Below are 26,299 nucleotides of genomic sequence, written 5' to 3' on the forward strand. Positions count from 1 at the left end.
CTGGCCTGGACACCTTATATAAATAAAATCATAAAGTATGTGAATTTTTTTTTTCTTTTGGCACACAGTCCCGCTTTGCCACCCAGGCTGGAGTGCAGTGGTACAATCTTGGCTCACTACAACCACCACCTCCCAGGTTCAATCAATTCTCATGCCTCAGCCTCCCAAGTAGCTGGGACCACAGGTGTGCACCCCCACACCTGGCTGATTTTTGTATTTGTAGTAGAGATGCAGTTTCGCCATGTTGGTCAGGCTGATCTCGAACTCATGACCTCAAGTAATCCATCTGCCTTGGCTTCCCAAGTGCTGGGATTGCAGGCATAAGCCACTGCACCTGGCCTCACTGGCTTTTTTATTGCCAAATAATATTCCATCATATGGATTGGATATATCATGTATCCATGTTATTAGTTGATGAATATTTGGATTGTTTTACTTTTGGGCTATTAATAATGTCTGGTTAGGCCAGGCACAGTGGCTCACGCCTGTAATCCTAGAACTTTGGGAAGCCGAGGCAGGCAGATCACCTGAGATCAGGAATTCGAGACCAGTCTGGCCAACATGGTGAAACCCCATCTCTACTAAAAATAAAAAAATTAGCCAGGCATAGTGGCATGCGCCTGTAATCCAAGCTACTCGGGAAACTGAGGCAAGAGAATTGCTTGAACCTGGGAGGCGGAGGTTGCAGGGAGCCGAGATGGTGCCACTGCACTCCAGCCTGGGAGACAGAGCAAGACTCCATCTCAAAAGGAAAGAAAAATAATAATGCCTAGTTAAAGAACTCAAGAATGTTGGCTATCAAGACAAATAGTATCCACACTTTAGTTTTGTGGGAATGTCCTAATCAGGGGCCTGTGGACCACCTGCCTGTTTTTACTGGAACATGGTCATGCTAATTAATACTTCATTACCCATTATAGGTTGTCTCCGGATGCTTTCATCCAACAGAGTTGAATAGTTATAACACAGACTGTGTGGCCCAAAACCTATAAAGTATTTACTGTCTGGTTTCCTGGCTTAATCTGTTGTTGAAACCTTGAGTTTTAGAAGAAGTCTTCATGTTTACTAAATTCTTTTTCTTGTTTTTGGGCAGGCAGAGAACATTTATAATGATGAAGACCCTGAAGGAAGCGTGGATCCAGAAGGACAAGGGTCCTAGATATGTCTTTACTTCTTGTGATTTTAGACTCCCCTTTTTTCTTCTCAACCCTGAGAGTGATTTAACACTGGTTTTGAGACAGACTTTGTTCAGCTATCCCTCTATATAATAGGTACCACCAATAATGCTATTAGCCCAAACAGTGGGTGTTTTCTAAATATTAATGGGGGGGCTTGATTCAGCAAAGCCACAAACTTAACGTTGAAATTTTCTTCAGGAATTTTCTAGTAACCCAGGTCTAAAGTAGCTACAGAAGGGGGAATATTATGTGTGATTATTTTTCTTCTTATGCTATATATCCCCAAGTTTTTCAGACTCATTTAAGTAAAAGCTAGAGTGAGTAAGGAATAGAGCCAAATGAGGTAGGTGTCTGAGCCATGAAGTATAAATACTGAAAGATGTCACTTTTATTCAGGAAATAGGGGAGATTCAAGTCATATAGATTCCTACTCGAAAATCTTGACACCTGACTTTCCAGGATGCACATTTTCATATGTAGACCAGTTTCCTCTTGGTTTCCTCAGTTAAGTCAAAACTACATGTTCCTCTTTCCCCATATATTCATATATTTTTGCTCGTTAGTGTATTTCTTCAGCTGTTTTCATGTTGTTTCTTTCCTGTCTGTGAAATGGTGTGTTTTTTGTTGTTGTTGTTTTTTTTAACTTGGGACCACCAAGTTGTAAAGATGTATGTTTTTACCTGACAGTTACACCACATGCAGACTGTCAAGTTGAGAAGAGTGAATCAATAACTTGTATTTGTTTTAAAAATTAAATTAATCCTTGATAAGAGTTACTTTTTTTTAGGAGTTAGTCCTTGACCACTAGTTTGATGCCATCTCCATTTTGGGTGACCTGTTTCACCAGCAGGCCTGTTACTCTCCATGACTAACTGTGTAAGTGCTTAAAATGGAATAAATTGCTTTTCTACATAACCCCATGCTGATGGGTTTTATTTAGTATAAAACATCCATCAAACACCAGTCTCTGGCTTCTAGAAGAGTCCTTCAGATGACAGTTGTTTTCCGTGGTCTTTGACTATCAAGAGCAGAATTAAATATAATAGTCCCAGAGCTGTAGAAAAGAGCTTTACTCCTTGACAGGGAAAGTGAAAGACATAAAACACTGAATCAGAGGTGGCACAGATTAGTCTTTGATAAGGTAACGTTTCTTTGAAGTCGATCTCTAGAGAACTACATGGACTTTCAAGAGTGTCAAAGGCAGTGTGGTAGAGAGAATTTAAGGCAAAATTTAAATTTGGAAAAGGTGCTTGAACCTTTTCTCAGAAAGAGGTTTTGTCTCCCCAGTATGTTTTTCACTGGGGCCTTTACTTAGAGGTTAGAAATAATAAGCTTTGAAAGCCTCTTATCACCAGATGCAATGACCAGATAAAATGCCTGTTTTTTTCCACTTAGTTTTTTGTTGTTGTTTTTTAACTGAGTAGATCATTCTGACCCAAAACCACTTTGATGAGGTAAGATCCTTGGGAAAATCTGAATAGCGTTAACCATTAGATTCAAATCTCGATTGGTTTCTTTTCTTCAAGTCTAGTTGTTTTAGAGTATAATGAAAATTAACTTGACACAATTTTAAGAGTAGACAATATGGGTCAGCATATCCTTTAGCAAAAAGTAAACTTTGTAAAAGTATTCATTTAAATTCTAACACTCATGGCACAAAAGAATGGAAATTGTAAATCCATGTAATGGAAATTGGCTATTTTTTAGACCCCACATGTGCCCCTCAAAAATGTTTTTGGTTTGGGTCAACACAAAGCAAGATACATTCTTTAAAATACTCCAAGATGCGTCCATACGTTCATCCTTTACTCAGTGCATGTGTGAGGGTTGCTGCTGGAAGATAGGAGGCTCATTTTTCCTTTCCGTGGTGTGTTAAGATCAGTATCAACAGCAGATGAAATAGAATCCAGCAAAGAGTTGACTGGTGTTCTGCCTCCAGCAAACTCTACAATCTTTTTAAGCAGGTCAGCCAGTATTTGCAACTTCCACAGGATGAAATGCTTGCCAAGTTCCTGGCACTCTTGTCTGTTCGGAAGAGAACGTCCAGAGGGTACTTAGTGATCCTTTGCTAAGAAGTTTTTTGCTGTTTCTGGGTTACAGATTTGGCCATATATTTCTAAACAGCCCCTGTAAGGTTGAAAGAAAAAGAAAAAGTTTGTAACAATGAACTTCTGAGGTTTAGTTACTGCAGGCTTTGTTGAGGAGAGGTTGTTACAGTGTGATTTATGAATGATCAGGGATGACTTTCCCCTAGCAAATATTTGGATGCCTCCTGTTTGTGAAATAGAGTGAATGGTAACCTATGTGGTGGTGATGGGAGGGATACTTAAACGTTTTTCTCTGGTACGTTAACTTCCACAGGTATAATTACAATGCCTGAAATTCTTTAGTTTCATTTCTTTGGATTAGTCATTGTCTTTTCCAGATTGTACTTTTAATCTGATCCACACAAAGATAGCTAGCAGATCATTGACTTCAATTGCAAGGTTATAATTTCACAAACATTAGGCATATTATCAGTCATGTGGATTCAAACACAGTTTAAGAAAATCCTCAAGACTGGGTGTGGTGGCTCATGCCTGTAATCCCAGCTGCTTAGCAGGCTGAGGCAGGAGTATTGCTTGAACCCAAGAGACAGAGTTGCAGTGAGCCAAGATCGTGCCACTACTCCAGCCTGGGCAACATAGCAAGACCCCCCATCTCTACTAAAAATTTTAAAAAATAATAATATCCTAGAAAATTAGAAAAAGCAACAATAGTTACTTGTGGGCCAGGCACAGTGGTTCATGCCTGTTATCCCAGCACTTTGAGAGGCTGAGGCAGGTGGATCACGGGGTCAGGAGTTCAAGACCAGCCTGGCCAAGATGGTGAAACCCCGTCTCTACTAAAAATACAAAAATTAGCCGGCCGTGGTGGCACACACCTCTAGTCCCAGCTACTCAGGAGGTGGAGGTTATAGTGAACCGAGACCAAGACCGAGCCACTGCACTCTATCCAGCTTGGGTGGAGCAAGACTCTGTCTCAAAAAAAAAAAAAAAGGTTACTTGTGAATTTGATGTAAGTTTAGGAAATAAATAAAATATATAGGCATCTGTATAATATACAACTTGACACGGACTTTTATCCTTAGTTTCTTTAAGGGACTCTAGAACTTTTATGAGAATATACTAGTAAAACATTTGGGGAGGGATCCTGAATAGGTGATTGGTCAGAAAGATGCCTTCAGTTTTGTCAGTGTCTAAAAGTAAGTCTGTGTGGGCCAGGCACGGTGGCTTACACCTATAATCTAGCACTTTAGGAGGCCGAGGCGAGTGCATCACGAGGTCAGGAGATCGAGACCATCTTGGCCAACATGGTGAAACCCCGTCTCTACTAAAATACAAAAAATTAGCCAGGCGTGGTGGTGCGTGCCTGTAATCCCAGCTACTTGGGAGGCTGAGGTAGGGGAATCACTTGAACTCGGGAGGCAGAGGTCACACCACTGAATCCAGCCTGGCAATAGAGCAAGACTCCGTCTCAAAAAAAAGAAAAAAAAAGGTAAGTCTGTGTAATATGAACACCTCTGCTTCTACCCAAAACCACAGCCTTTGAATATTAAATAAGGAAATTAATGGATAGATATGTTTATTATTTTTGATAGCACAACTGCCTTCCCTGCTATTGTAAGGAAAACTGAGAATAGCAGGTGGGTAGGGTAGGGTGAGGAAACAAGATGCCCAAAGCCTAGATGCCACAGAATTCGTGGTGATAATCAGGGCATATTTTGAGTCCTACTAGAAACTGAAACATTCCAAATGAACTCTGAATGCCTGACCCAGGCATTTTGGAGGTTTTTGTTATCCCCTTGTCATTAGGCACACACTTAAGGGTTTTTTTGTTGTTTTTTTTTTTGGGGGGGGGGGGTTTGTTTTGTTTTGTTTTTTGAGACAGAATCTCACTCTGTTGTCCAGGCTGGAGTGCAGTATTGTGATCTTGACTCACTGCAACCTCTGCCTCCCGGTTCAAACAATTCTCCTGCCTTGGCCTCCTGAGTAGCTGGGATTATGCCCACTATGCCCAGCTAAGTTTTGTATTTTAGTAGAGATGGGGTTTCACCATTTTGGCCAGGCTGGTCTTTAACTCCTGACCTCATGATCTGCCCACCTCGGCCTCCCAAAGTCCTAGGATTACAGGCATGAGCCACCCCGCCCGGCCTGTTGTTTTTAAGACATTAATTAGTACTGTTAGGAAAGCAGTAACAATGCAAACACCACTCTTCTCTCCACAAAGATCACCTTGAGACTGTGTTTCCATTCCACCTGCCTGAGAAGTGGGAGCATCAGCCTGTTCCAGGCTCTTGGGTAGCATAGCCCTTTAAAAGAAGAGAGCCATTTTCCATGTGTTTGTGGATAAGCACAATTTGAAAATCATTTCCCAAATCCTTGTTTTTGACTCTAAATTAAAATTTTCCCTAAGCCCTTCCACCATCCCCTCAGCCAGTGTTAGATGAGATTTGTGTAGCAGCGGAAACTGACTTATAAGTAGAGAGCTCTTCAGCAAGACTGAGCCTTAGCTGTTCCATCTCTTTGTTCTTCTGTTGCTGGACTTGCACCCCACTTCTTAACTGCCTTTGGCGTTCTTCCATTTCCTCCAGCTGTTCCTGCATGAGATGGCCAAGAACATTTCTAATGAGCCAAACAATAAAAACCTGACGTTGTCCACTCTAAATAAAACACTTTTTTGTTCATTGTTTAATCTTCGTAGCAGTATTGAGCAGCATTTATATGATAGGTTACGAAACAGAGGTTCAGAGAGGTTGGTCTTGGAAAAAAAAGTGAAAATGGTGACCTAAAAGGAATCTTGTCTGTTAACCACAGCTTAATAGACTCCTGGGAGGGTGATGGGGACTTTTTAGTATTACAACCTTAGTGTCATTGAGGAGGATTTTGGTCTAGTTAGTGAACTGAGAGTTTCATATACTTCTCCCTCCATGTGCAAGTTTAAGATAACTGGTAGTTTTTAATAATATACTACTTGGCCGGGCGCGGTGGCTCAAGCCTGTAATCCCAGCACTTTGGGAGGCAGAGACGGGCGGATCACGAGGTCAGGAGATCGAGACTATCCTGGCTAACATGGTGAAACCCCGTCTCTACTAAAAAAATACAAAAAACTAGCCGGGCGAGGTGGCGGGCGCCTGTAGTCCCAGCTACTCGGGAGGCTGAGGCAGGAGAATGGCGTGAACCCGGGAGGCGGAGCTTGCAGTGAGCTGAGATCCGGCCACCGCACTCCAAGCCTGGGCGACAGAGCGAGACTCCGTCTCAAAAAAAAATATATATATATATATATACTACTTAAAGTATGGCAACAATTATTAAATATTGGCTAGAATTCTAGGAGAGTTACACAACTAGTGGAAGTCCATGTTTAGAAAATAAATGGCTTGTTTAAGGAAAAGTTTTTGTGTCCAAAGCTCCTTAAAGTCAGAGATACTTCTACTTGGTACTTACCTTAACATCATGTGGAAATTGATGCTTTAGTGAGGGTGTTGGCTATCCTAGTTGCTAATTTCCTGCATCCTTTTTTCTTCTTTTTCTTTTTTTTTTATAGAGTCAGGGTCTCGCTATGTTGCCCAGGCTGGTCTTGTTCCTGGGCTCAAGTAATCCCCCCACCTTGGTCTCCCAAAGTGCTGGGATCACAGGTGTGAGCCACTGTGTCCAGCTCATCCTTTTTTCATTACACAAAAAGACTGAATTTCTTTAGTAGTTCTAAGTTGGAAGATGAAGATGCTATGCACAGGAGACCCTTGGGAGCCCTCAGATAATTTTCTTATTCTTACAAAACCAGGTTGGGATGCATTCTGTAAATTGTCCCTGCCTAGGATATATACCTGAGGAATAAGGTAAGGAAGATGTCAGCAAGTCAGTCTCTAGTTGACCTGCTAGCTGGCATGGATCCTTAAGGAGGCGGGAGGGAGTCGGGAAGAGAGGAATGGGTGAAGTTGGTATCTTTTAAAGGGAGAGTAACTTTACCTCATTTTAAAGAATACTAAGGAGTCCAGTTGGGGTAAATGCTATTATGAAAAGGATCTAGAAAATTTGTCCTCTGAGTCATACTTGACATCATACCTGTGGCACATCAGCCTGCACTGTTTGATACTCTGGCTGTATCTCAGCTTTCACCAACATTGTCCAAGGACCTTTTTTTTTTTTTTTTTTTTTTTTTTGAGACAGAGTCTCGCTCTGTCGCCCAGGCTGGAGTGCAGTGGCCGGATCTCAGCTCACTGCAAGCTCCGCCTGCCGGGTTTACGCCATTCTCCTGCCTCAGCCTCCCGGGTAGCTGGGACTACAGGCGCCCACCACCTCGCCCGGCTAGTTTTTTGTATTTTTTTTTAGTACAGACGGGGTTTCACCGTGTTAGCCAGGATGGTCTCGATCTCCCGACCTCGTGATCTGCCCGTCTCGGCCTCCCAAAGTGCTGGGATTACAGGCTTGAGCCACCGCACCCGGCCCAAGGACCTTTTTTAGTGCCCAGCCATGCCTAAGAGTGTGTCGTCTAAAGAGGGAAGCATCTGCATACTGCTGTCCTGATTTCTCAGTCCTCACTACATACCAGACCTGTTGTTAAGGCACAAAAGTGCATGCTTGGAAAAGCAGTCCGCACCACCAGTGATAAGCTGTGACAGAGTGCAGCAGCCTCAATGAAATGAAGAAAGGATCGCTACAGTGGCATTAAGGATGGTCTCTCTTAATCCTGTGTTAACCACTAGATTAACTTTCCAGTCCTTCAAAGGCTTTCCACTTTATTTAGTGGCATTCAGACCCCCTCTAGTTTGACCCCTACCTCCAACTTGAACCTCTGTTACTCTTCCATATGAACATTTTCCTCTAGCCCTGGACTACTAGTACCGAAGCCACTAGTCACGTATGACTCATTTGAAATATGACTAGTCTCAATTCAGATGTGATGTAAGTGTAAAATACACAGCAGATTTCTAAGACAGCACACAAAAGGAATGTAAAATACGTCAATATTTGATACTGATTACATGTTGAAATATGTGTTGGGTTAAATAAAATGCATTGAAGTTAATTTCACCTGTTTCTTTTTTTTAATAGAGCTACCAGAACATTTAAAATGACATTTGTGGCTTGCAGTGATAGCACTACTCTACCCTGACCAACTCAGATCTCTGCCTGTGTTCCTGCCACTTCTTTCACCTAGACAAACAGTCCCTTGTTTTGCCACCTTCTAACCTACATACTAACTTCTCAAGGGCCAGTACATGTCTGTCTACAGTTGCCCCAGCACTTGCATTGACAGCATTCCCAATTTTAATTTTCTACATAGGCCAAAGACAGACAGGATACATTCCCCAACTCAGAAGTGAAACTGCTACAGCAATAGTATGAAGTAACAGGTGCTGTGAAAACAGGAGGGTTACCTGTCGGGAAACCAGGAAGAAGGGAAACGGGTTTAAAGGATGAGTAAGTTAAAGGGGAGAAGAGGTCTAGTCAATGTATAGTCATGGAATTGTGGGAAAGTGGCTTACTAGTTCATTCCTTGCAATCCTATGGATATGGGAGTATTATTAATCTCATGTTTCATGTGAGGGTGCTGAGCCACAGAGCTTAAGTAATTTGTCCAAAGTTTCCAACTTAGTGATAGAGTTAGGATTTGCTGTTGGCTTAGAGCTCATACTCAAGGTAATAGGCTTTTTAGTGGTTCTCAGACTTTTCTGTGCAACCCCAAAAGATGGCCAAATTGGAGGGCCCTTGGTACTTTCCAGTTAGAGAATAACTCACTTTTACCTGGTGTATATATTGGCATTCTACGTACAATTCTCTGGGGGAGAAGGTACATAGCTTTAGAGAAAACTTTAGTTTTGGAAACCACTGGTCTAAAGAATACATAAAACTGGCCAGGCATGGTGGCTCGTTCCTGTAATCCCAGCATTTTGGGAGGCCGAGGCAGGCAGATCACCTGAGGTCAGGAGTTCGAGACCAGCCTGGCCAACATGGTGAAACCCAGTCTCTACTAAAAACACAAAAAATAAGCTAGGCATGGTGGCGGGTGCCTGTAATCCCAGCTATTAGGGAGGCTGAGGCAGGAGAATCACTTGAACCTGGGAGCCGGAGGTTGCAGTGAGCTGACATCAGGCCCCCGCACTCCAGCCCGGGCGACAGAGCGAGACTCCGTCTCAAAAAAAAAAAAAAAAAACATTGCTTAGATTTTATGAAATACATTCATTTTATCTGTTACGCCTCATTCTGGAGTACAAACTTCTTTTTTTTTTTTTAAGACAGAGTCTCTGGCCCAGGCTGGAATGCAGTGGCATGATCTCAACCTCCACCTCGTGGGTTCAAGCGATTCTCCTGCCTCAGTCCCTGAGTAGCTGGAATTACAGGCATGCACCACCACTCTTGGCTAATTTTTTTTTTTTTTTTTTTTTTTTTGAGACGGAGTCTCGCTGTGTCGCCCAGGGTGGAGTGCAGTGGCCGGATCTCAGCTCACTGCAAGCTCTGCCTCCCGGGTTTTTACGCCATTCTCCTGCCTCAGCCTCCCGAGTAGCCGGGACTACAGGCGCCCACCACCTCGCCCGGCTAGTTTTTTGTATTTTTTAGTAGAGACGGGGTTTCACCGTGTTAGCCAGGATGGTCTCAAACTCCTGACCTCGTGATCCGCCCGTCTCGGCCTCCCAAAGTGCTGGGATTACAGGCTTGAGCCACCGCGCCCGGCCGCCTAATTTTTTTTTGTATTTTTAGCTAGACAGGGTTTCACCGAGTTAGCCAGGTGGTCTCGATCTCCTGACCTCATGATCCACTCTCCTCTGCCTCCCAAAGTGCTAGGATAACAGGCATGGGCCACCAAGCCTGGCCTCTGGAGTACAAACTCTTTGAGGGCAGGAGCGTTACCCCCACCCCCCAACACACACACACACACACAATTTCTTTTTTTTCTTTTCTGAGACGGAGTCTTGCTCTTGCCCAGCTGGAGCACAGTGGCACAATCTCAGCTCACTACAACCTCTGCCTCCCAGGTTCATGCGATTCTCCTGCCTCATCCTCCCAAGAAGCTGGGAATACAGGCACCTGCCACCACACCCAGCTAATTTTTGTATTTTTTAGTAGAGACGGGGTTTCACCATGTTGGCCAGGATGGTCTCAATCTCTTGACCTTGTGATCCGCCCGCCTTGGCCTCCCAAAGTGCTGAGATTACAGGCGCGTGAGCCACCGCGCCCAGCTTTTTTTTTTTTTTTTTTTTTTTTTAAATGAGGTGAGTGACTGTCACCCAGGCTGGAGTGCAGTGGCACAATCTCAGCTCACTGCAACCTCTGCCACCCAGGTTCAAGCTATTCTGCCTCAGCCTCCCGAGTAGCTGGTATTACAGGCGCCTACCACCACACCTGGCTAATTTTTTTTTGTAGTTCTAGCAGAGATGGGATTTCACCATCTTGGCCAGGCTGGTCTTGAACTCCTGACCTCGTGATCCACTGCGCCCAGCCACATACTATTTCTAATTGGTATTGCCAGCACTTAGCTCACTGCCTGGTCCAGAGTAGTTAGGCACTTAGAAACTTGAATGAATTGATGATTAAGGTGATGACAGAGGCAAACTTTGCCATCGTTAAGAGTGGAGTACAGCCTAAGGATTAAAGGGACACCCTTAAGTAAGCTGATGGTCTGGGCGCAGTGGCTCATGCCTGTAATCCCAGCACTTTGGGAGGCTGAGGCGGGTGGATCACGAGGTCAGGAGATCGAAACCATCCTGGCCAACATGGTGAAACCCATCTCTGCTGAAAATACAAAAATTAGCTGGGTGTGGTGGCGTGAGCCTGCGGTCCCAACTACTCGGGAGGCTGAGGCAGGAGAATCGCTTGAACCCAGGAGGCAGAGGTTGCAGTGAGCCAAGATCATGCTACTGCACTCCAGCCTAGCAACAGAGCGAGACTCCGTCTCGAAAACCAAACAAAAAGTAAGTTGATGAAATAGAAATTTAGCAAACAGTTTAGGAAGCCATTTCAGAAAGAAAAATTAGGTCCTTCAGACCTTGATTCCTACTTTAATGATGGTATAGCAACAAGAGAAGCTATTATACTACCAAGAGTGTTTCAGGCCAGACAAGGTGGCTCACACCTGTAATCTCAGCAACTTGGGAGGCTGAGGCAGGAAGACCAAGACTTCCTATCAATAGAAAGAAAGATTCATTTGATAGAGATTAGATAGACAGACTTCTGAATATTTTTTTAAAAACTTTGTGTTATAAGATTATCTTTGGAAAACGATCCTTGGAAAGATGCACAAATCATCAAATCGAAACCATCTTAACCTCTTCCTTAGAGTAGCTTTCTAATTATTCTCCATTGCTCTGTATCTCTAGCCCACTTTACATCCTGCACCAGTACTTCTTGTAATCCCAGCACATTGGGAGGCCGAGGCGGGTGGATCACGAGGTCAGGAGTTGGAGACCAACCTGGCCAAGATGGTGAAACCCCATCTCTACTAAAAATACAAAAATTAGCGGGACATGATGGCGGGCACCTGTAATCCCAGTTAGAAGGCTGAGGCAGAAGAATCGCTTGACCCGGGAGGCGGAGATTTCGGTGAGCCAAGATCATGCCACTGCACTCTAGCCTGGGTGACAGAGCAAGACTCCATCTCCAAAAAAAAAAAGTAGAGAGGCAGGCAGTGGCTCAAGCCTGTAATCCCAGCACTTTGGGAGGCCGAGCCAGGATGATCACCTGAGGTCAGGAGTTTGAGACCAGCTGGCTAACGTGGTAAAACCTCATCTCTACCAAAAATATAAAAATTAGGACCAGGCCCGGTAACTCATGCCTGTAATCCCAGCACTTTGGGAGGCTGAGGCGGGCAGACTACCTGAGCTCAGGAGTTCAAGACCAGCCTGGGCAACACGGTGAAACCCCGTCTCTACTAAAATACAAAAAATTGGCCGGGCTCAGTGGCTCACACCTATAATCCTAGTACTTTGGGAAGCCGAGGTGGGTGGATCATGAGGTCAGGAGATTGAGACCATCCTGGCTAACATGGTGAAACCCCGTCTCTACTAAAAATACAAAAAATTAGCCAGCCATGGTGTTATGCATCTGTAGTCCCAGCTACTCAGGAGGCTGAGGCAGGAAAATCGCTTGAACCCAGGAGGCAGGGGTTGCAGTGAGCCCAGATCACACCACTGCACTCCAGCCTGGGTGACAGAGCAAGACTCCTTCTCAAAAAAAAAAAAAAAAAAAAAAAAAAATACACAAAATTAGCCGGGCATGGCAGTGTGCACCTGTAGTCCCAGCTACTCGGGAGACTGAGGCAGGAGAATTGCTTAAACCCAGAAGGTGGAGGTTGCAGTGAGCCGAGATCGCATTATTGCACTCCAGCCTAGGCGATAGAGCAAGACTCTGACTTAAAAAAAAAAAAAATTAGCCAGGTATAGTGGCAGGCGCCTGTAATCCCAGCTACTTGGGAGGCTGAGGCAGGAGAATCGCTTGAACCTGGGAAGCAGAGGTTGCAGCAAGCCGAGATCGTGCCACTGCACTCCAGTATGGGTGACAGAGGCAGACTCCATCTCAGGAAAGAAAAAAAAAAGTAGTAAGGCAATCATGTTACTTCCCTGATTAAATCCCTTTAATGATGCAGCAGTCTACTGAATAAAGTCCAAAACACAAGTTTTTTACCTGCAGCCAAGTTACTAATTATATTTCAGATATGTTGATAAAATACATTATAATTTTTTTTACCTATGTATTTTCTCCCCTGCTCCCCTCGGGTTTAGCTCAGCTGAATCTTTGCGTATTTTAATGTGGCTATTAGAAAGTTTATGATTATTGGCCGGGCGCGGTGGCTCAAGCCTGTAATCCCAGCACTTTGGGAGGCCGAGACGGGCGGATCACGAGGTCAGGAGATCGAGACCATCCTGGCTAACACAATGAAACCCCGTCTCCACTAAAAATACAAAAAAAAAAATTAGCCGGGCGTGGTGGCGGCGCCTGTAGTCCCAGCTACTCGGGAGGCTGAGGCAGGAGAATGGCGGGAACCCGGGAGGCGGAGCTTGCAGTGAGCCGAGATCGCGCCACTGCACTCCAGCCTGGGCGACAGAGCGAGACTCCGCCTCAAAAAAAAAAAAAAAAGGCCGGGCGCGGTGGCTCAAGCCTGTAATCCCAGCACTTTGGGAGGCCGAGACGGGCGGATCACGAGGTCAGGACCATCCTGGCTAATACGGTGAAACCCCGTCTCTACTAAAAATACAAAAAACTAGCCGGGCGAGGTGGCGGGCGCCTGTAGTCCCAGCTACTCGGGAGGCTGAGGCAGGAGAATGGCGGGAACCCGGGAGGCGGAGCTTGCAGTGAGCTGAGGTCCGGCCACTGCACTCCAGCCCGGCGACAGAGCAAGACTCCGTCTCAAAAAAAAAAAAAAAAAAAAAAAAAAAAAGTTTATGATTATTTATGTGACTTGCATTATATTTCTGTTGGGCAGCACTGGTCTAGATTGTCCCTATACTTTCATACCTAGCTCAAATTTCACCTCTTTTTTAATGAAGAGTTCTCTGATTTAGCCAGTGGCTAAAAATAATCTATCCTGGCTGGGTGCGGTGGCTCACGCCTGTAATCCCAGCACTTTGGGAGGCCGAGATGGGCGGATCACAAGGTCAGGAGATTGAGACCATCCTGGCTAACACGGTGCTAAAAATAAAAAAAATTAGCCGGGCGTGGTGTCAGGCACCTGCAATCTCATCTATTCGGGAGGCTGAGGCAGGAGAATGGTGTGAACCCAGGAGGTGGAGGTTGCAGTGAGCCGAGATCGCGCCACTGCACTCCAGCCTGGGCGAGAGTGCAAGACACCATCTCAGAAAACAATAATAATAATAATCATCATCATCATCTATCCCACAGCCATTTTACCTGCACCTCTCATAAATCGCCTGTTACTTTCTACCCTGAGATACAATTATTAATGTTGTATCTCATTAATACATTAATACTCTGTCTGAGTACTGGCTATTAAGGATAGTATTGATGCTAAATAAATGACTTTTCACTAGATTGTGAACAATTTTTTAAAAATGGGGTCAGGGGAGTATGAAGAGTTTAAAAACAGTATTACGGCCGGGCACAGTGGCTTACCCCTGTAATCCCAACACTTTGGGAGGCTAAGGCCAGTGGATCACTGGAGGTCAGGAGTTCGAGACCAGCTTGACCAACATGGTGAAACCCCATCTCTACTAAAATACACAAATTAGCCGGGCATGGTGGCACAGGCCTGTAATCCCAGCGACTTGGGAGGCTGAGGCAGGAGGATTGCTTGAACCCAGGAGGCAGAGGTTGCAGTGATCTGAGATCGTGCCACTGCACTCTAGCCTGTGTGACAGAGTAAGACTCTGTAAAAATAATTGGGAGGCCAAGGCGGGTGGACTGTCTAAGCTCAGGAGTTTGAGACCACCCTGGGTAACGTGGTGAAACCCCATCTCTACTAACATACAAAAAATTAGCAGGGCGCAGTGGCAGGTACCTGTAGTCCCAGCAACTCAGGAGGCTGAAACAAGAGAATTACTTGAACCCAGAAGGCGGAGTTTGCAGTGAGCTGAGATTGCTCCAGTGCACTCCAGCCTAGGTGAAAGAGCAAGCCTCCATCTCAAAAATAAATAAATGAATAAAATAAAAAACATTCAGTATTATGACCCCAAAAACCACAGTGTTTTCATTTTTCTTTTCTTTTTTTTTTTTTTTTTTTTTTGAGACAGAGTCTCACTTTGTTACCCAGGCTGGAATGCAGTGGCGCAATCTCAACTCATTGCAACCTCCATCTCCCGGATTCAAGCGATTCTCCTGCCTCAGCCTCCCAAGTAGCTGGCACGTGCCACCATGCCCCCCTAATTTTTGTATTTTTAGTAGAGATGGGGTTTCACCATATTGGCTATGCTTGTCTCAAACTACTGACCTTGTGATCCACCCACCTCAGCCTCCCAACCAAAGTGCTGGGATTACAGGCATGTGCTCCCGGCCAGACTGTTTTCATAATACAAACTACAGAAAGCTTGACAAAATCTTCAGTGAAGTGAATGCAGCCATTTCAACAGGGAAACTTGTTCCTTTACGGGCATATCAAAATCTGTGGGAGGACATAGATTTTTAAGTTTATCCAAAGGAATCAGTGTTCCAAAAGATTAAAACACTGCTTAGAGCACCACACTACAGTCTTCTCATTAGTGCCCCGCAGCACATGTGCTCTGAGCCTTGAGTAGCACAGAGTAATAGAACGACAAGCAAAATGTATTCCCTACCTTCTGAAAGTCCACAGTCTAGGAGGGACTACGTAATTGTTTATTCACTTAGTATTTATATCCCACTCTGTTCTAAAAAGGGATTAGAACTGGCTCACACTTAATCAGAAATAACTTGAATGCAAGAGAGATGGGGACAAATGCACATAAAAGGAAAATGAAGATTAGAGGATTCTATTAAGGTTGGTGCAAAATTAATTGCAGCTTTTGCCATTAAAAGTACTTGAGCCCATAATTTCAAGACCAGCCTGGGCAACATAGCAAAACCCTGTCTACAAAAAATACAAAAATTAGCTGGCCGCAGTGGCTCACACCTATAATCCTAGCTCTTTGGGAGGCCAAGGCAGGCGGATAGCTTGAGCTCAGGAGTTCAAACCCAGCCTGGGGCACATGGTGAAACCCTGTCTCTACAAAAAATTAGCCAGGTGTGGTGGCACACACTTGTAGTCCCAGCTGCTTGGGGGCGCTAAGGCAGGAGGATCGCTTGAGCCCAGGAGGTTGAGGCTGCAGTGAGCCCCCAAGACTGCACCTGTCTCAAAAAAGAAAAAATTAGCTGGGCATGGTGGTGCACGACTGAAGTCCCAGCTACTCAAGAGGGTGAGGTGGGAGGATCGCTTGAACCTGAGAGGTCGAAGCTGCAGTGAGCTGTGATCATGCCACTGCATCAGCCTAAGTGACAGCAAGACCCTGTCACAAAAAAACACAGAGTGCCGGCCGGGCACAGTGGCTCACGCCTGTAATCCCAGCACTTTGGGAGGCTGAGGCGGGTGGATCACGAGATCAGGAGATCAAGACCATCTGGCTAACACGGTGAAACCCTGTCTCTACTAAAAATACAAAAAAATAGCCGGGCGTGGTGGCGGGCGCCTGTAGTCCCAGCTACTCAGGGGGCTGAGGCAGGAGAATGGCATGAACCCGGGAGGCAGAACTTGTAGTGAGCTGAGATCGCGCCACTGCACTCCAGCCTGGGAGACAGAGTAAGACTGAGACTCTCAAAACAAAAAACAAAAAACAAAAAACCCAGAGTGCAGATAACGTTTAGTCCCTAGCATGGGCCCGAATGAATGAAGAATGGAGAAAAGAATTGCATGGCCCCAAAGAACAAAATTTTTGCTCCTACATGTGACACTATCCTTCAGCCCCAAAGACCTTGGACTCTGGCCGCTCTTTCCCCAGGTTAAAAGACGTCAGTTCCTTTCATGTCCAATGGGCCTACCCTGTATTGCTGAACCTCTTCATCTCGTTTTTGCCTCACAAGTGCGATCTGGTCCTCCAGGTTCCTGTTTTGCAGGTGGAGCTGCCGGGCCTCTGCTTGCAGGGGTCTCAGAGCCTCCTTCATCTCCTGGATCTCAGCCTGGGTTTTCTGCAGAGCTTTGGTCCCAGCTTCTTTCCTCTCTAGGAGCCGCAGGAGCTGAGGCTCATACTCCTCCTCCAGGCCCTGGCGGCTCTCTGCCATGAGATTTTCAAACTGGGCAGAGAGTCGCCGGCTTTCCTGGAGAAAGTGCCCATCCCTCTGGCTTGGAGGGGCTTCTAGTTGTTGCCGCAACTGCTCCTTCTGCTTCTGATAGGCATCCCGGAGCTGGGCCAGTTCCTCTGAGAGTTGGGTTGCCCTCGTAGTCAGCACTTCCCGGAAATCGGCAAACTGAGCCACGTCCTGCTGGCGGCACTCCAGTTGGTATTGGTAGGCCACACATTCCTTCGTCACCTTGAAAAGCTTCTGCTTGACCAGCCGGATCTCCTCCCTTAGGCCATCTCTCTCCAGCTCTGCTTGGGCATGGAGCTTGTAGGCAGCCAGGATGTCCTGATGGACCTGCTGTACCTCCTGCAGGGCTGGTTCCCGGAGCAATACAAGCTCATGGATGAGCTGATCCCTCTCCTCTTCCAGCTGGGCCACAGCTTGGACACACTGCTGGAAACGCCCTTCTAGCAATTCCAGGTCCTCTATGCTCAGGTTCTCCTCCATGCTGGGGCTCGGCTCGGCTCTGAGGCTCTCCTCAGGGTGAGATTTCTCCACCCTTGTGACTGTGTCTCCCTCATGAACAACCTGCTCTGGGTTTGTGGGCTTTCCTGGCTCCACGGGCCCCTCCACAAACTGCATCCAATCTGGCTCCATGGTTTCCTCCACACTCACTGTCTCCTCTGGATTCCCAGGCTCCTCCCCACGCAGAGCCTCATCTGGCTGCATGGCCTCTTCAATATACAGGGCCTCCTCTGGCTTCTCAGTCTCTCGCACATAGAGTGTCTCATCAAGGTCCCCTGTGTCCTCCAGGTAGAGAATGTCTTCGAGGTTTAAGTACCCCTCTGAAGATAGAGTAACTTCTGGGTTCAAGGCTTCTGCCTCATTTAGGGAGTCAGAGTTCTCTGGAAGAGGATAATTGGCTTCTGCTCTTATTTTCCTGCAAAAGAAATGATTGAAAGTGAAAGGGCAGCCACAATCCCAGGATGGTGCAATCCTGGAACCAGCAGCCACGGGCCTAGACTACCCCAGGTTCTTAGATGTCAGCAGCCACTCGTCTGCTCCCTCCAGTCTGTCAATCCACCCCTCCACACACCCAACCACTGTGTAGATCCCCTGCCAGCCTCCCAGTGACATCACCATATGGTCTCTGCTTATGCAGCTCCAAGGACTTCAGATACCTGAGGCACCGCTGTTTGTTCCACAATTATAATAAATTTTTTTTTCTTTGAGATGGAGTCCCACTCTGTTGCCAAGGCTGGAGGGCAGTGGTGCAATCTTGGCTCACTGCAACCTCTGCCCCCTGGTTCATGCGATTCTCTTGCCTCAGCCTCCCAAGTAGCACCACCACACCAATTTTTTTTTTTTTTTTTTTTGGTGGGGGACGGAGTCTTGCTCTGTCTCCAGGCTGGAGTGCGGTGGTGCGATCTTGGCTCACTGCAACTTCTGCCTCCCAGGTTCAAGTGATTCTCCTGCCTCAGCCTCCTGAGTAGCTGGGATTACAGGTGCACACCACCATGCCCGGTTAATTTTTGTATTTTTAGTGCAGATGGGGTTTCACCATGTTAGTCAGGCTGGTTTCAAACTCCTGACCTCGTGATCTGCCCGCCTTGGCCTCCTAAAGTGCTGGGATTATAGGCGTGAGCCACCGCGCCCAACCCAGTTCTAATAAAATTATAATGTTGAGATTAAAACCTTCGGCCGGGCGCGGTGGCTCAAGCCTGTAATCCCAGCACTTTGGGAGGCCGAGACGGGCGGATCACGAGGTCAGGAGATCAAGACCATCCTGGCTAACACAGTGAAACCCCGTCTCTACTAAAAAATACAAAAAACTAGCCGGGCGAGGTAGCGGGCGCCTGTAGTCCCAGCTACACGGGAGGCTGAGGCAGGAGAATGGCGTAAACCCGGGAGGCGGAGCTTGCAGTGAGCCAAGATCCAGCCACTGCACTCCAGCCTGGGCGACAGAGCGAGACTCCGTCTCAAAAAAAAAAAAAAAAAAAAAAAAAACCTTCGTTTTAACTTTTTTTTGTTTCAGAGGGAGACTTGCTCCGCCACCCAGGCTGGAGTGCAGTGGTGCCATTTCAGCCTCCGCCTCCCAAGTAGCTGGGACTACAGACATGTGCCACCACACTCAGCTAATTTTTGTATTTTTAGTAGAGATGGGGTTTTACCATGTTGGCCAGGCTGGTCTCAAACTCCTGACCTCAAGTGATCCGCCTTCTTCAGCCTCCCAAAGTGTTGGGATTACAGGCATTGAGCCACCATAGCCAGCCCTTCCTTATAACTTTTAGCCGCTGGATTTACCTGATACTTCCTTCTAGGATCAGATATTTCAACCTTCTTTTCTATGTAAGTTATCTAAACACTTAAAGATAACCATGGTCAGCCAGGTGAGGTGGCTCACACCTGTAATCTCAGCACTCTGGGAGGCCAAAGCAGGTGGATCACCTGAGGTTGGGAGTTCAAGACCAGCCTGACCAACATGGAGAAATCCCATCTCTACTAAAAATGCAAAATTAGCCGGGCGTGGTGGTGCATGTCTGTAATCCCAGATACTCGGGAGGCTGAGGCAGGAGAATCTCTTGAACCTGGGAGGCGGAGTTTGCAGTGAGACCAGATTATACCATTGCACTCCAGCCTGAGCAACAAGAGCAAAACTCCGTCTCAAAAAAAAAAAAGGCCAGGCGCAGTGGCTTACAACTGTAATCCCAGCACTCTGGGAGGCCGAGGCGGGTGGATCACGAGGTCAGGAGATCGAGACCATCCTGGCTAACACAGTGAAACCCCATCTCTACTAAAAAATACAAAAAATTAGCCAGGCGTAGTGGCGGGCGCCTGTAGTCCCAGCTACTCCGGAGGCTGAGGCAGGAGAATGGCGTGAACCTGGGAGGCCGAGCTTGCAGTGAGCCGAGATCGCACCACTGCACTCCAGCCTGGGCGACAGAGCAAGACTCCATCTCAAAAAATAAATAAAATAAAAAATAACCATGGTCAAGTGCAGTGGCTCATATCTATAATCCCAGCACTTTGGGAGGCCAAGACCTCTTGAGTCCAGGAGTTTGAGGCCAGCGTGGGCAACAAACATGGCGAAACCCAATCTCTACAAAAAAATACAAAAAATTAGCTGGGCATGATGGCGCACACCTGTTGTCCCAGATACTCGGGAGGCTGTGGTGGGAGAATCACCTGAGCTTGGGAGGTTGAGGCTGTGGTAAGCCGTGATTGCACTTCTCTGCACTCCAGTCTGGGCAACAGAGACCCTGTCTAAAAAACAACCAAAAAACAAAAAACAGCTTATCTTTGTTATTCCAAACATGTCCAGGTTTCCAGCGCCCTCTTCATTTGTGTCATATCCTTGTGACACAAGTGACACCTTTCAGACTGTCACTCTCTTGAGGATTTTTTTTTTTAATTTACCTTTATTCTTAAGTTCCCCAAGAGCTAGAAATTGGGATGGGTATCAAAAGCAGTGCTCCAAGGCCAGGCAAGGTGGCTCACACCTGTTATCCCAGCACTTTGGGAGGCCAAGACGGGTGGATCACCTGAGCTCGGGAGTTCGAGACCAGCCTGGCCAACATGGTGAAACCCTGTCTCTACTAAAAATATAAAACTTAACAGGGCATGGTGGTGCATGCCTGTAATCTCAGCTACTCAGGAGGCTGAGGCACAAGAATGGCTTGAACATGGGAGTTAGAGGTTGCAGTGAGCCAAGATCACACCACAGCCTGGGCGACAGGCCAGGACTCCATCTCAACAAAAAAAAGCAGGTCGGGCACAGTGGCTCACGCCGGTAATCCCAGCACTTTGGGAGGCTGAGGCAGGTGGATCACAAGGTCAGGAAATCGAGACCAGCTTGGCTAACACGATGAAACCCTGTCTCTACTAAAAATACAAAAAAAAAAAAAAAAAAAATTAGCTGGGCACGGTGGCAGTCGCCTGTAGTCCCAGCTACTGGGGAGGCTGAGGCAGAAGAATGGTATGAACCCAGGAGGCGGAGGAGCTTGCAGTGAGCCAAGATCGCACCAGTGCACTCCAGCCTAGGCGAAAGAGCGAGACTATGTCTCAAAAAAAAAAAGTTTTTCATACCAAGTGCTTGTAAGCAACATTTCTTGTTTCTGTAAAAGTTCATCTTGTTAGAACTGGCCCACCCTTCTAGCCTGTCAAAGGCTCTTGAAGTCAGATTCTATCATTCCGACATCTGAGCTCTTTGACCCAGCTGCCAGCTCAGTCAGTTCCCAGTGGGGAGTGCTCTCTTGCTGCTTTGCCGCACAAATGCAAATGGCTTTGGTCTTTCCTGTCTCTGCTTTTGTTTGTTTGTTTGTTTGTTTTTTTAGATGGAGTCTCCTTCTGTCGCCCAGGCCTGAGTACAGTGGCGTGATCATAGCTCACTGCAGCCTCAACCTCCCTGGCTCAAGCCATCCTCCTGTCTCCCTCCTGGGTAGCTAGGACTACAGGCATGTAGCACCACACCTGCTAATTTTTTAACTTTTTGTAGAGATGAATTCTCACTATATTGCTCAGGCTGGTCTCAAACTCCTGAGCTTAAGCGATCCTCCCACCTAGACCTCCCAAAGTGCTGGGATTATAGGCATGAGCCACCACATCCGGCCATAGGCAAGAAATCTTCAAACAGCTCTTTCCCTCCCCTGTATAGCCAGTTCACTAAGAAGTGTCCTTTCTTTTCTTTTTCTTTTTGAGATGGAGTCTCACTCTGTCGCCCAGGCTAGAGTGCAGTGGCGTGATCTCAGCTCACTGCAACCTCCGCCTCCTGGGTTCAAGTGATTCTCCTGCCTCAGCCTCCTGAGTAGCTGGGACTATAGGTGCACACCACCACGCCCGGATGATTTTTGTATATTTAGTAGAGACAGGGTTTCACCATGTTGGCCAGGATAGTCTCAATCTCCTGACCTCATGATCCACCTGCCTCGGCCTCCCAAAGTGCTGGGATTACAGGCATGAGTCACCACACCTGGCCAAAAAGTAACCTTTCTATCTTAGAAAGACTACAGTCTCCATCCCCCTCTTCTGCATCCCACTATCAGGGCCCTACTCCAAGTCATCATGTCTCACTGGCACTTCTGTCCTGGTCTTCTAAAAGGACTTCCTCCTCTCCTCACCCCAATCTATTCTCTACACTACCACAGTTAACTTGCTACAACACAGAGTTAACTATTGCTCCACTTCACCAGTAAATACCCAAACTGCTAGGCATGGTTTCAAGGTCCTTAAAGATGTGGCCCAAACATACCGATTTTTTTTTTTCTTTTTCTGAGACAGTCTCGCTCTGGTGCCCAGGCTGGAGTGCAGTGGCACAATCTCGGCTCACTGCAACCTCCGCCTCCCAGGTTCAAGAAATTCTCTGCCTCAGCCTCCCGAGTAGCTGGGATTACAGGTGCCCACCACCATGCCTGGCTAATTTTTTGTATTTTTAGTAGAGACAGGGTTTCACTATCTTGGCCAGGCTGGTCTCAAACTCCTGACCTCGTGATCCGCCCGCCTCAGCCTCCCAAAGTGCTGGGATTACAGGCATGAGCCACCGCGCCTGGCCCCAAACATACCTTTGTTAGCCGCCTCTCACATTATTCCTGCAACCCACCCAATGCTTGACATCCCAGAGCATGCATTAACTTTTTACACCTCCTACTTTTAGCCCACAGTGTCCAGCTGAGAAATGCAGCTTCTCAAAACCACCTAAAGAGAGAACAACCCTGTACTACCTGGGAAGGCAGAGCTCCTAGAGCCAGGGCCAGGAAGGATGCACCTGCTCAGTCAGCCAAACCCACTCTGATATTCAGTAGTCCCTGCTTTCCCAGCAGACGGCCCTTTCATCATTCTCCTGCCGAGCCGCCCACCTTGGAATGACTTCACTGTGTTCAAGATTATTCTAGGCATTTTACATGAACACTCATTTATAGAATCCTCATCATCTATTGGCTGGGAGTGGTGGCTCACGCCTGTAATCCCAGGACTTTGGGAGGCCAAGGCAGGTGGATCACCTGAGGTCAGAAGTTTGAGACCATGGGGCCGGGCGCGGTGGCTCACGCCTGTAATCCCAGCACTTTGGGAGGCCGAGGCGGGCGGATCACAAGGTCAGGAGATCGAGACCACGGTGAAACCCCGTCTCTACTAAAAATACAAAAAATTAGCCGGGCGCGGTTGTGGGCGCCTGTAGTCCCAGCTACTTGGGAGGCTGAGGCAGGAGAATGGCGTGAACCCGGGAGGCGGAGCTTGCAGTGAGCCGAGATTGCGCCACTGCACTCCAGCCTGGGCGACAGAGCGAGACTCCGTCTCAAAAAAAAAAAAAAAAAAGAAGTTTGAGACCAGCCTGGCCAACATGGTGAAACTCCGTCTCTACTAAAAATACAAAAAAATTAGCTGGGCATGGTGGCGCGTGCCTGTAATCCCAGCTACTCGGGAGGCTGAAGCAGGAGGATCGCTTGAACGCGGGAGGCAGAGGTTGCAGTGAACTGAGATTGCGCCATTGCCCTCCAGCCTGAGCAACAAGAGCAAGACTATCTCAAAAGAAAAAAGAAAAAAAGAATCCTCATCTATTATCCCCATTTAATAGATGAGGAAGCCAATGCACAGAGTAAATAACTCACACGAGGTTCCACAACTGTTGTAAGTGGTGGAGGCTGGAGAAGGCCTGCGGTATTTACCACCCTCCTAGGATAGGCGTGAGGTTCAAAAGAGATAACTACAGCACATATAATAGAGCCTGGCACACAGCAGTCACGATATATCCTCTGACTCCTGGGTTCAAGCAATTCTCCTGCCTCAGCTTCCCAAGTAGCTGGGATTACAGGCACATGCCACCACGCCTGGCTAATTTTTTGTATTTTTAGTAGAACCGGGGTTTCACTATGTTGGCCGGGCTGGTCTTGAACTCCTGATCTCAGGTGATCTGCCCACCTTGGCCTCCCAAAGTGCTGGGATTACAGGTGTGAACCACGGCGCCCAGCCCACAATATACTTCTATCTACCTAACAAATTTGTACTCATCCTTCAAGCCCTGCTCAAACTTAATCTCTTCCATAAAGTATCTCCCAGACAACCCCATCTGTGTTCTCAGGATACTCTGTATGCAGCACATCTTCACACTTATTGCTCCAGTTACAGAAGTGCATGTGTCTGTCTCCCTGATAGTGAGTTTCCTAAGGACAAGCAGAGTTCTCATTCTGCTCTATATCCTAGGGTGGGGCTCTGTAACGGCAGACAGGCAGAAACCAGATGAACTCCAAGGAGGAAATCTGCCCAAGGTCGAATGGCAAAGCTGGAAGTAGCACCCAGGCCTCCTGACCTCCAAGCTGTGCTGCTAGCACACCTCGTATTGCTTCCGCCACCCCACCCATGGTGCCAGGCCTCTGCTGGGTGCTGCCCTCACGCAGCCGCCTCTTTTAAACAGAGAGAGGAGGGAAAGAAGCAGATGACAGGAGGCTCAGAGGAGAGGAAGCCAGCTTAGCTGGGGCCCCTGACGTCCAGCTTCCTTGGGCCCTGGGCAGCCTGCCTCTGCCACTCTGTCCCTGTCCCCAGAGGACCACAGAGCTCTCCAACCCTGTTCAGGGATGTGGCTGGGAGTGCATGTGACACTGTGCAGGCAAGAGTCCTGTGTCTGACTGTGTAGCTGTAGGTGTGGACAGCAGTATGGGTGAGTGTGTGTGTGTAAGACCGCTCAGCTTTTTGCCCCTGTGTGACAGTGAAGGGGTGTCGGGAGGTGTGTATTTGCACCCTCACCTCTTGGTACACTGGGAAGTCTCAGAGCCACAGTATGACCTGGGACAGAAATACTCGCCTCTCACCCCAAACCCCTCAGCCACAGGTCCCTTTCCCCACTAATCAGCGGTGCCCTGCCAGCAGGGATAGTGGGGAGGGCCCCTGGACCCTTCCCCCATCTATCCCAGGCCAGACCGGAGAGAACAAGTCCTGACAGACTCTTAACTTCAAGCTGCTGGCAGATGCCCAGCCTTGCACCAAGTGGCTTCCACACAGCCAATTCAGCAGGGGAGGCCTCCGTCTCCAGCTGACATTTGCAGGGAGGAATGAAGGCAAGCGAGAAGTGTCTTTGGCTGCTATTGGCCAAATGGCACTTGAGCGGTGGATGCCCACTCGCCTGGAAGGGTTAACTCTCATGCAGCCCCGGGAGGGGGAGGGGTATTATAAAAAGCCACAGACAAACGGAGGTGCCAGGACCCCGGGCCGGCCCGACTCCCCGATGTCCCCTCACGAGGCGGCTCCAGTGCCCCACCCCAGCTGGACCACTACCCCTAGGCAGGCGAAAGACGCCCGCGGTCGGGGGGAAAGGGAACCCGTCCAGCAGCACTCCCTCCCCAGGGGGGCGGCGACGCGGGCCCGGCACGGTCCTACCTCGCGGCCTGGGCGGCGCCGTCCCCGCCGCGCCGGGGCTCCCGGCTGGCCATGGCTACGCGACCCCGGGCTGGCGGCCGCGTTATTAATAGCCGGGCCCGCGGGCCCCTCGCTCCGGCGCCCGTGCCCGCCGCACTGCCAGCTGCAGCCGACACCGGATCCCGGCCGGCCCCTGGCCGGGCGCGCCCACTTGGCCGGGGCTCCTGCCGGGGGAGGAGGGAGCGGCCGCGCGGACCTGGGGGCGGGGAGACTCTGCCCCTCCCGGACCAGCCTGAGGCGGGAGTGGGAACTGGGGCCTGGAGTGGCCTTTCCAAACCTCCCAGCCCCCTGGTCTTCCCGAACCTTCTCCCCACCCTTCCTTTCGTGGGGTCCCGTTGCAGGGGGAGGGAGAAGGGTCTGAAGCCCCAAGGAGCACCTCCACTGTCCAGCCTGGGAGGGTGGGGGCAGGGTTGGGCGGGCTGCTCAAAGGGACCCAGCACCCCTCTCACGCGAGTGTTTGGGGGTGTCCACCGCCGCTCAGCGCCCTCTGGTCCCCACCCAGGAGGGGAAGGACCGCAGCCACCCTCAGGGCACTCCGGGCTGTCCCCCGCAGCTGTCGTGAAGGGCGGGGCAGGGCGCGGCCGGGGAGGAGAGTTCACGGCCGCACCCCGCGCATTTGGGGACAGCCTGGAGCCTGGGGACGGGCTGGGTGGCTGGGGAGTTTAAAAAAAAAACTGCGGAGGAGTTTACGCCTATCACATTGAGTCCATATTTAACCCCCCTTTCTGCCCCACCCTTTGAGGCTTCCTGGGGTCTCTCCCCTGCTCCACCTGTCACCCCACTCAGCCCACTTCTGTCAACTTCAAGACATACCTCCCCCCACGTCCTCAGCCCACTAGTGTCAGGGTCAAACCAGCACTGCCGTCTTTCTCCCCAAGAGAGAAGCTGCTGGGCCCCTTCCCAGACCTGAGCTTCAGGCGTTCTTCCTTGGATTCCTTTTTCCACTTAGCCACCCTGTCTGGGGAGGTCTTTGACTCAATCGCAGAAGAATGCCTGCAC

At 48.2% G+C, this 26,299-nt stretch overlaps 2 protein-coding genes and 1 long non-coding RNA gene across 7 annotated transcripts in view; 1 reads left to right on the forward strand and 2 right to left on the reverse strand.

The window, feature by feature from the left end:
• Positions 1–1,100, reverse strand: part of LOC126958546 (uncharacterized) — a 100,444-nt gene extending 99,344 nt beyond the window's left edge. The window contains exon 1 of the long non-coding RNA XR_007727216.1: positions 1–1,100. This is a non-coding gene — a long non-coding RNA (uncharacterized LOC126958546).
• Positions 1–2,093, forward strand: part of RBBP4 (RB binding protein 4, chromatin remodeling factor) — a 418,599-nt gene extending 416,506 nt beyond the window's left edge. For both annotated transcript variants that reach the window (XM_050795703.1, XM_050795694.1), the window contains one exon: positions 1,094–2,093. In XM_050795703.1, the coding sequence (XP_050651660.1) occupies positions 1,094–1,159 (66 nt within the window). In that variant the 3' untranslated portion in view covers positions 1,160–2,093. The remainder of the gene's footprint in view (positions 1–1,093) is intronic.
• Positions 1,538–25,433, reverse strand: SYNC (syncoilin, intermediate filament protein). 4 transcript variants are annotated; one of them, XM_050795275.1, is made up of 5 exons: positions 25,262–25,433; positions 16,658–17,837; positions 5,693–5,817; positions 5,453–5,529; positions 1,538–3,305 (listed from the first exon to the last, which is right to left on the reverse strand). In XM_050795275.1, exons 1-5 carry the CDS (start codon positions 25,312–25,314, stop codon positions 3,295–3,297), a joined length of 1,446 nt encoding a protein of 481 aa, XP_050651232.1. In that variant the 5' UTR covers positions 25,315–25,433; the 3' UTR covers positions 1,538–3,294. The 4 variants fall into 4 exon arrangements, with proteins under 4 accessions (XP_050651232.1, XP_050651235.1, XP_050651222.1 ...); XM_050795278.1 differs by lacking the exon at positions 5,453–5,529; XM_050795265.1 differs by lacking the exon at positions 1,538–3,305 and having other exon boundaries at positions 5,117–5,529.
• Between the last annotated feature and the right edge of the window lie 866 nt (positions 25,434–26,299).

This window comes from Macaca thibetana, chromosome 1 (assembly GCF_024542745.1).
Source record: "Macaca thibetana thibetana isolate TM-01 chromosome 1, ASM2454274v1, whole genome shotgun sequence".
NCBI classification, from domain to species: Eukaryota; Metazoa; Chordata; class Mammalia; order Primates; family Cercopithecidae; genus Macaca; species Macaca thibetana.

Bases quoted from the DNA above. Each gene is read 5' to 3' on its own strand.
- SYNC (XM_050795265.1), bottom strand. From the start codon at position 25,314: ATGGCCAGCCGGGAGCCCCGGCGCGGCGGGGACGGCGCCGCCCAGGCC. The intron at 5,818-16,657 runs GTAGGCCCATTG...CATCTCATGCAG, and splicing joins AAGAGGTTCAGCAATACAGG to GAACAGCTGGAGGAAATGGA. The intron at 5,530-5,692 runs GTCAGTTTCCGC...CTTCTTTTAAAG, and splicing joins GAAGAGCTCTCTACTTATAA to GGCTATGCTACCCAAGAGCC.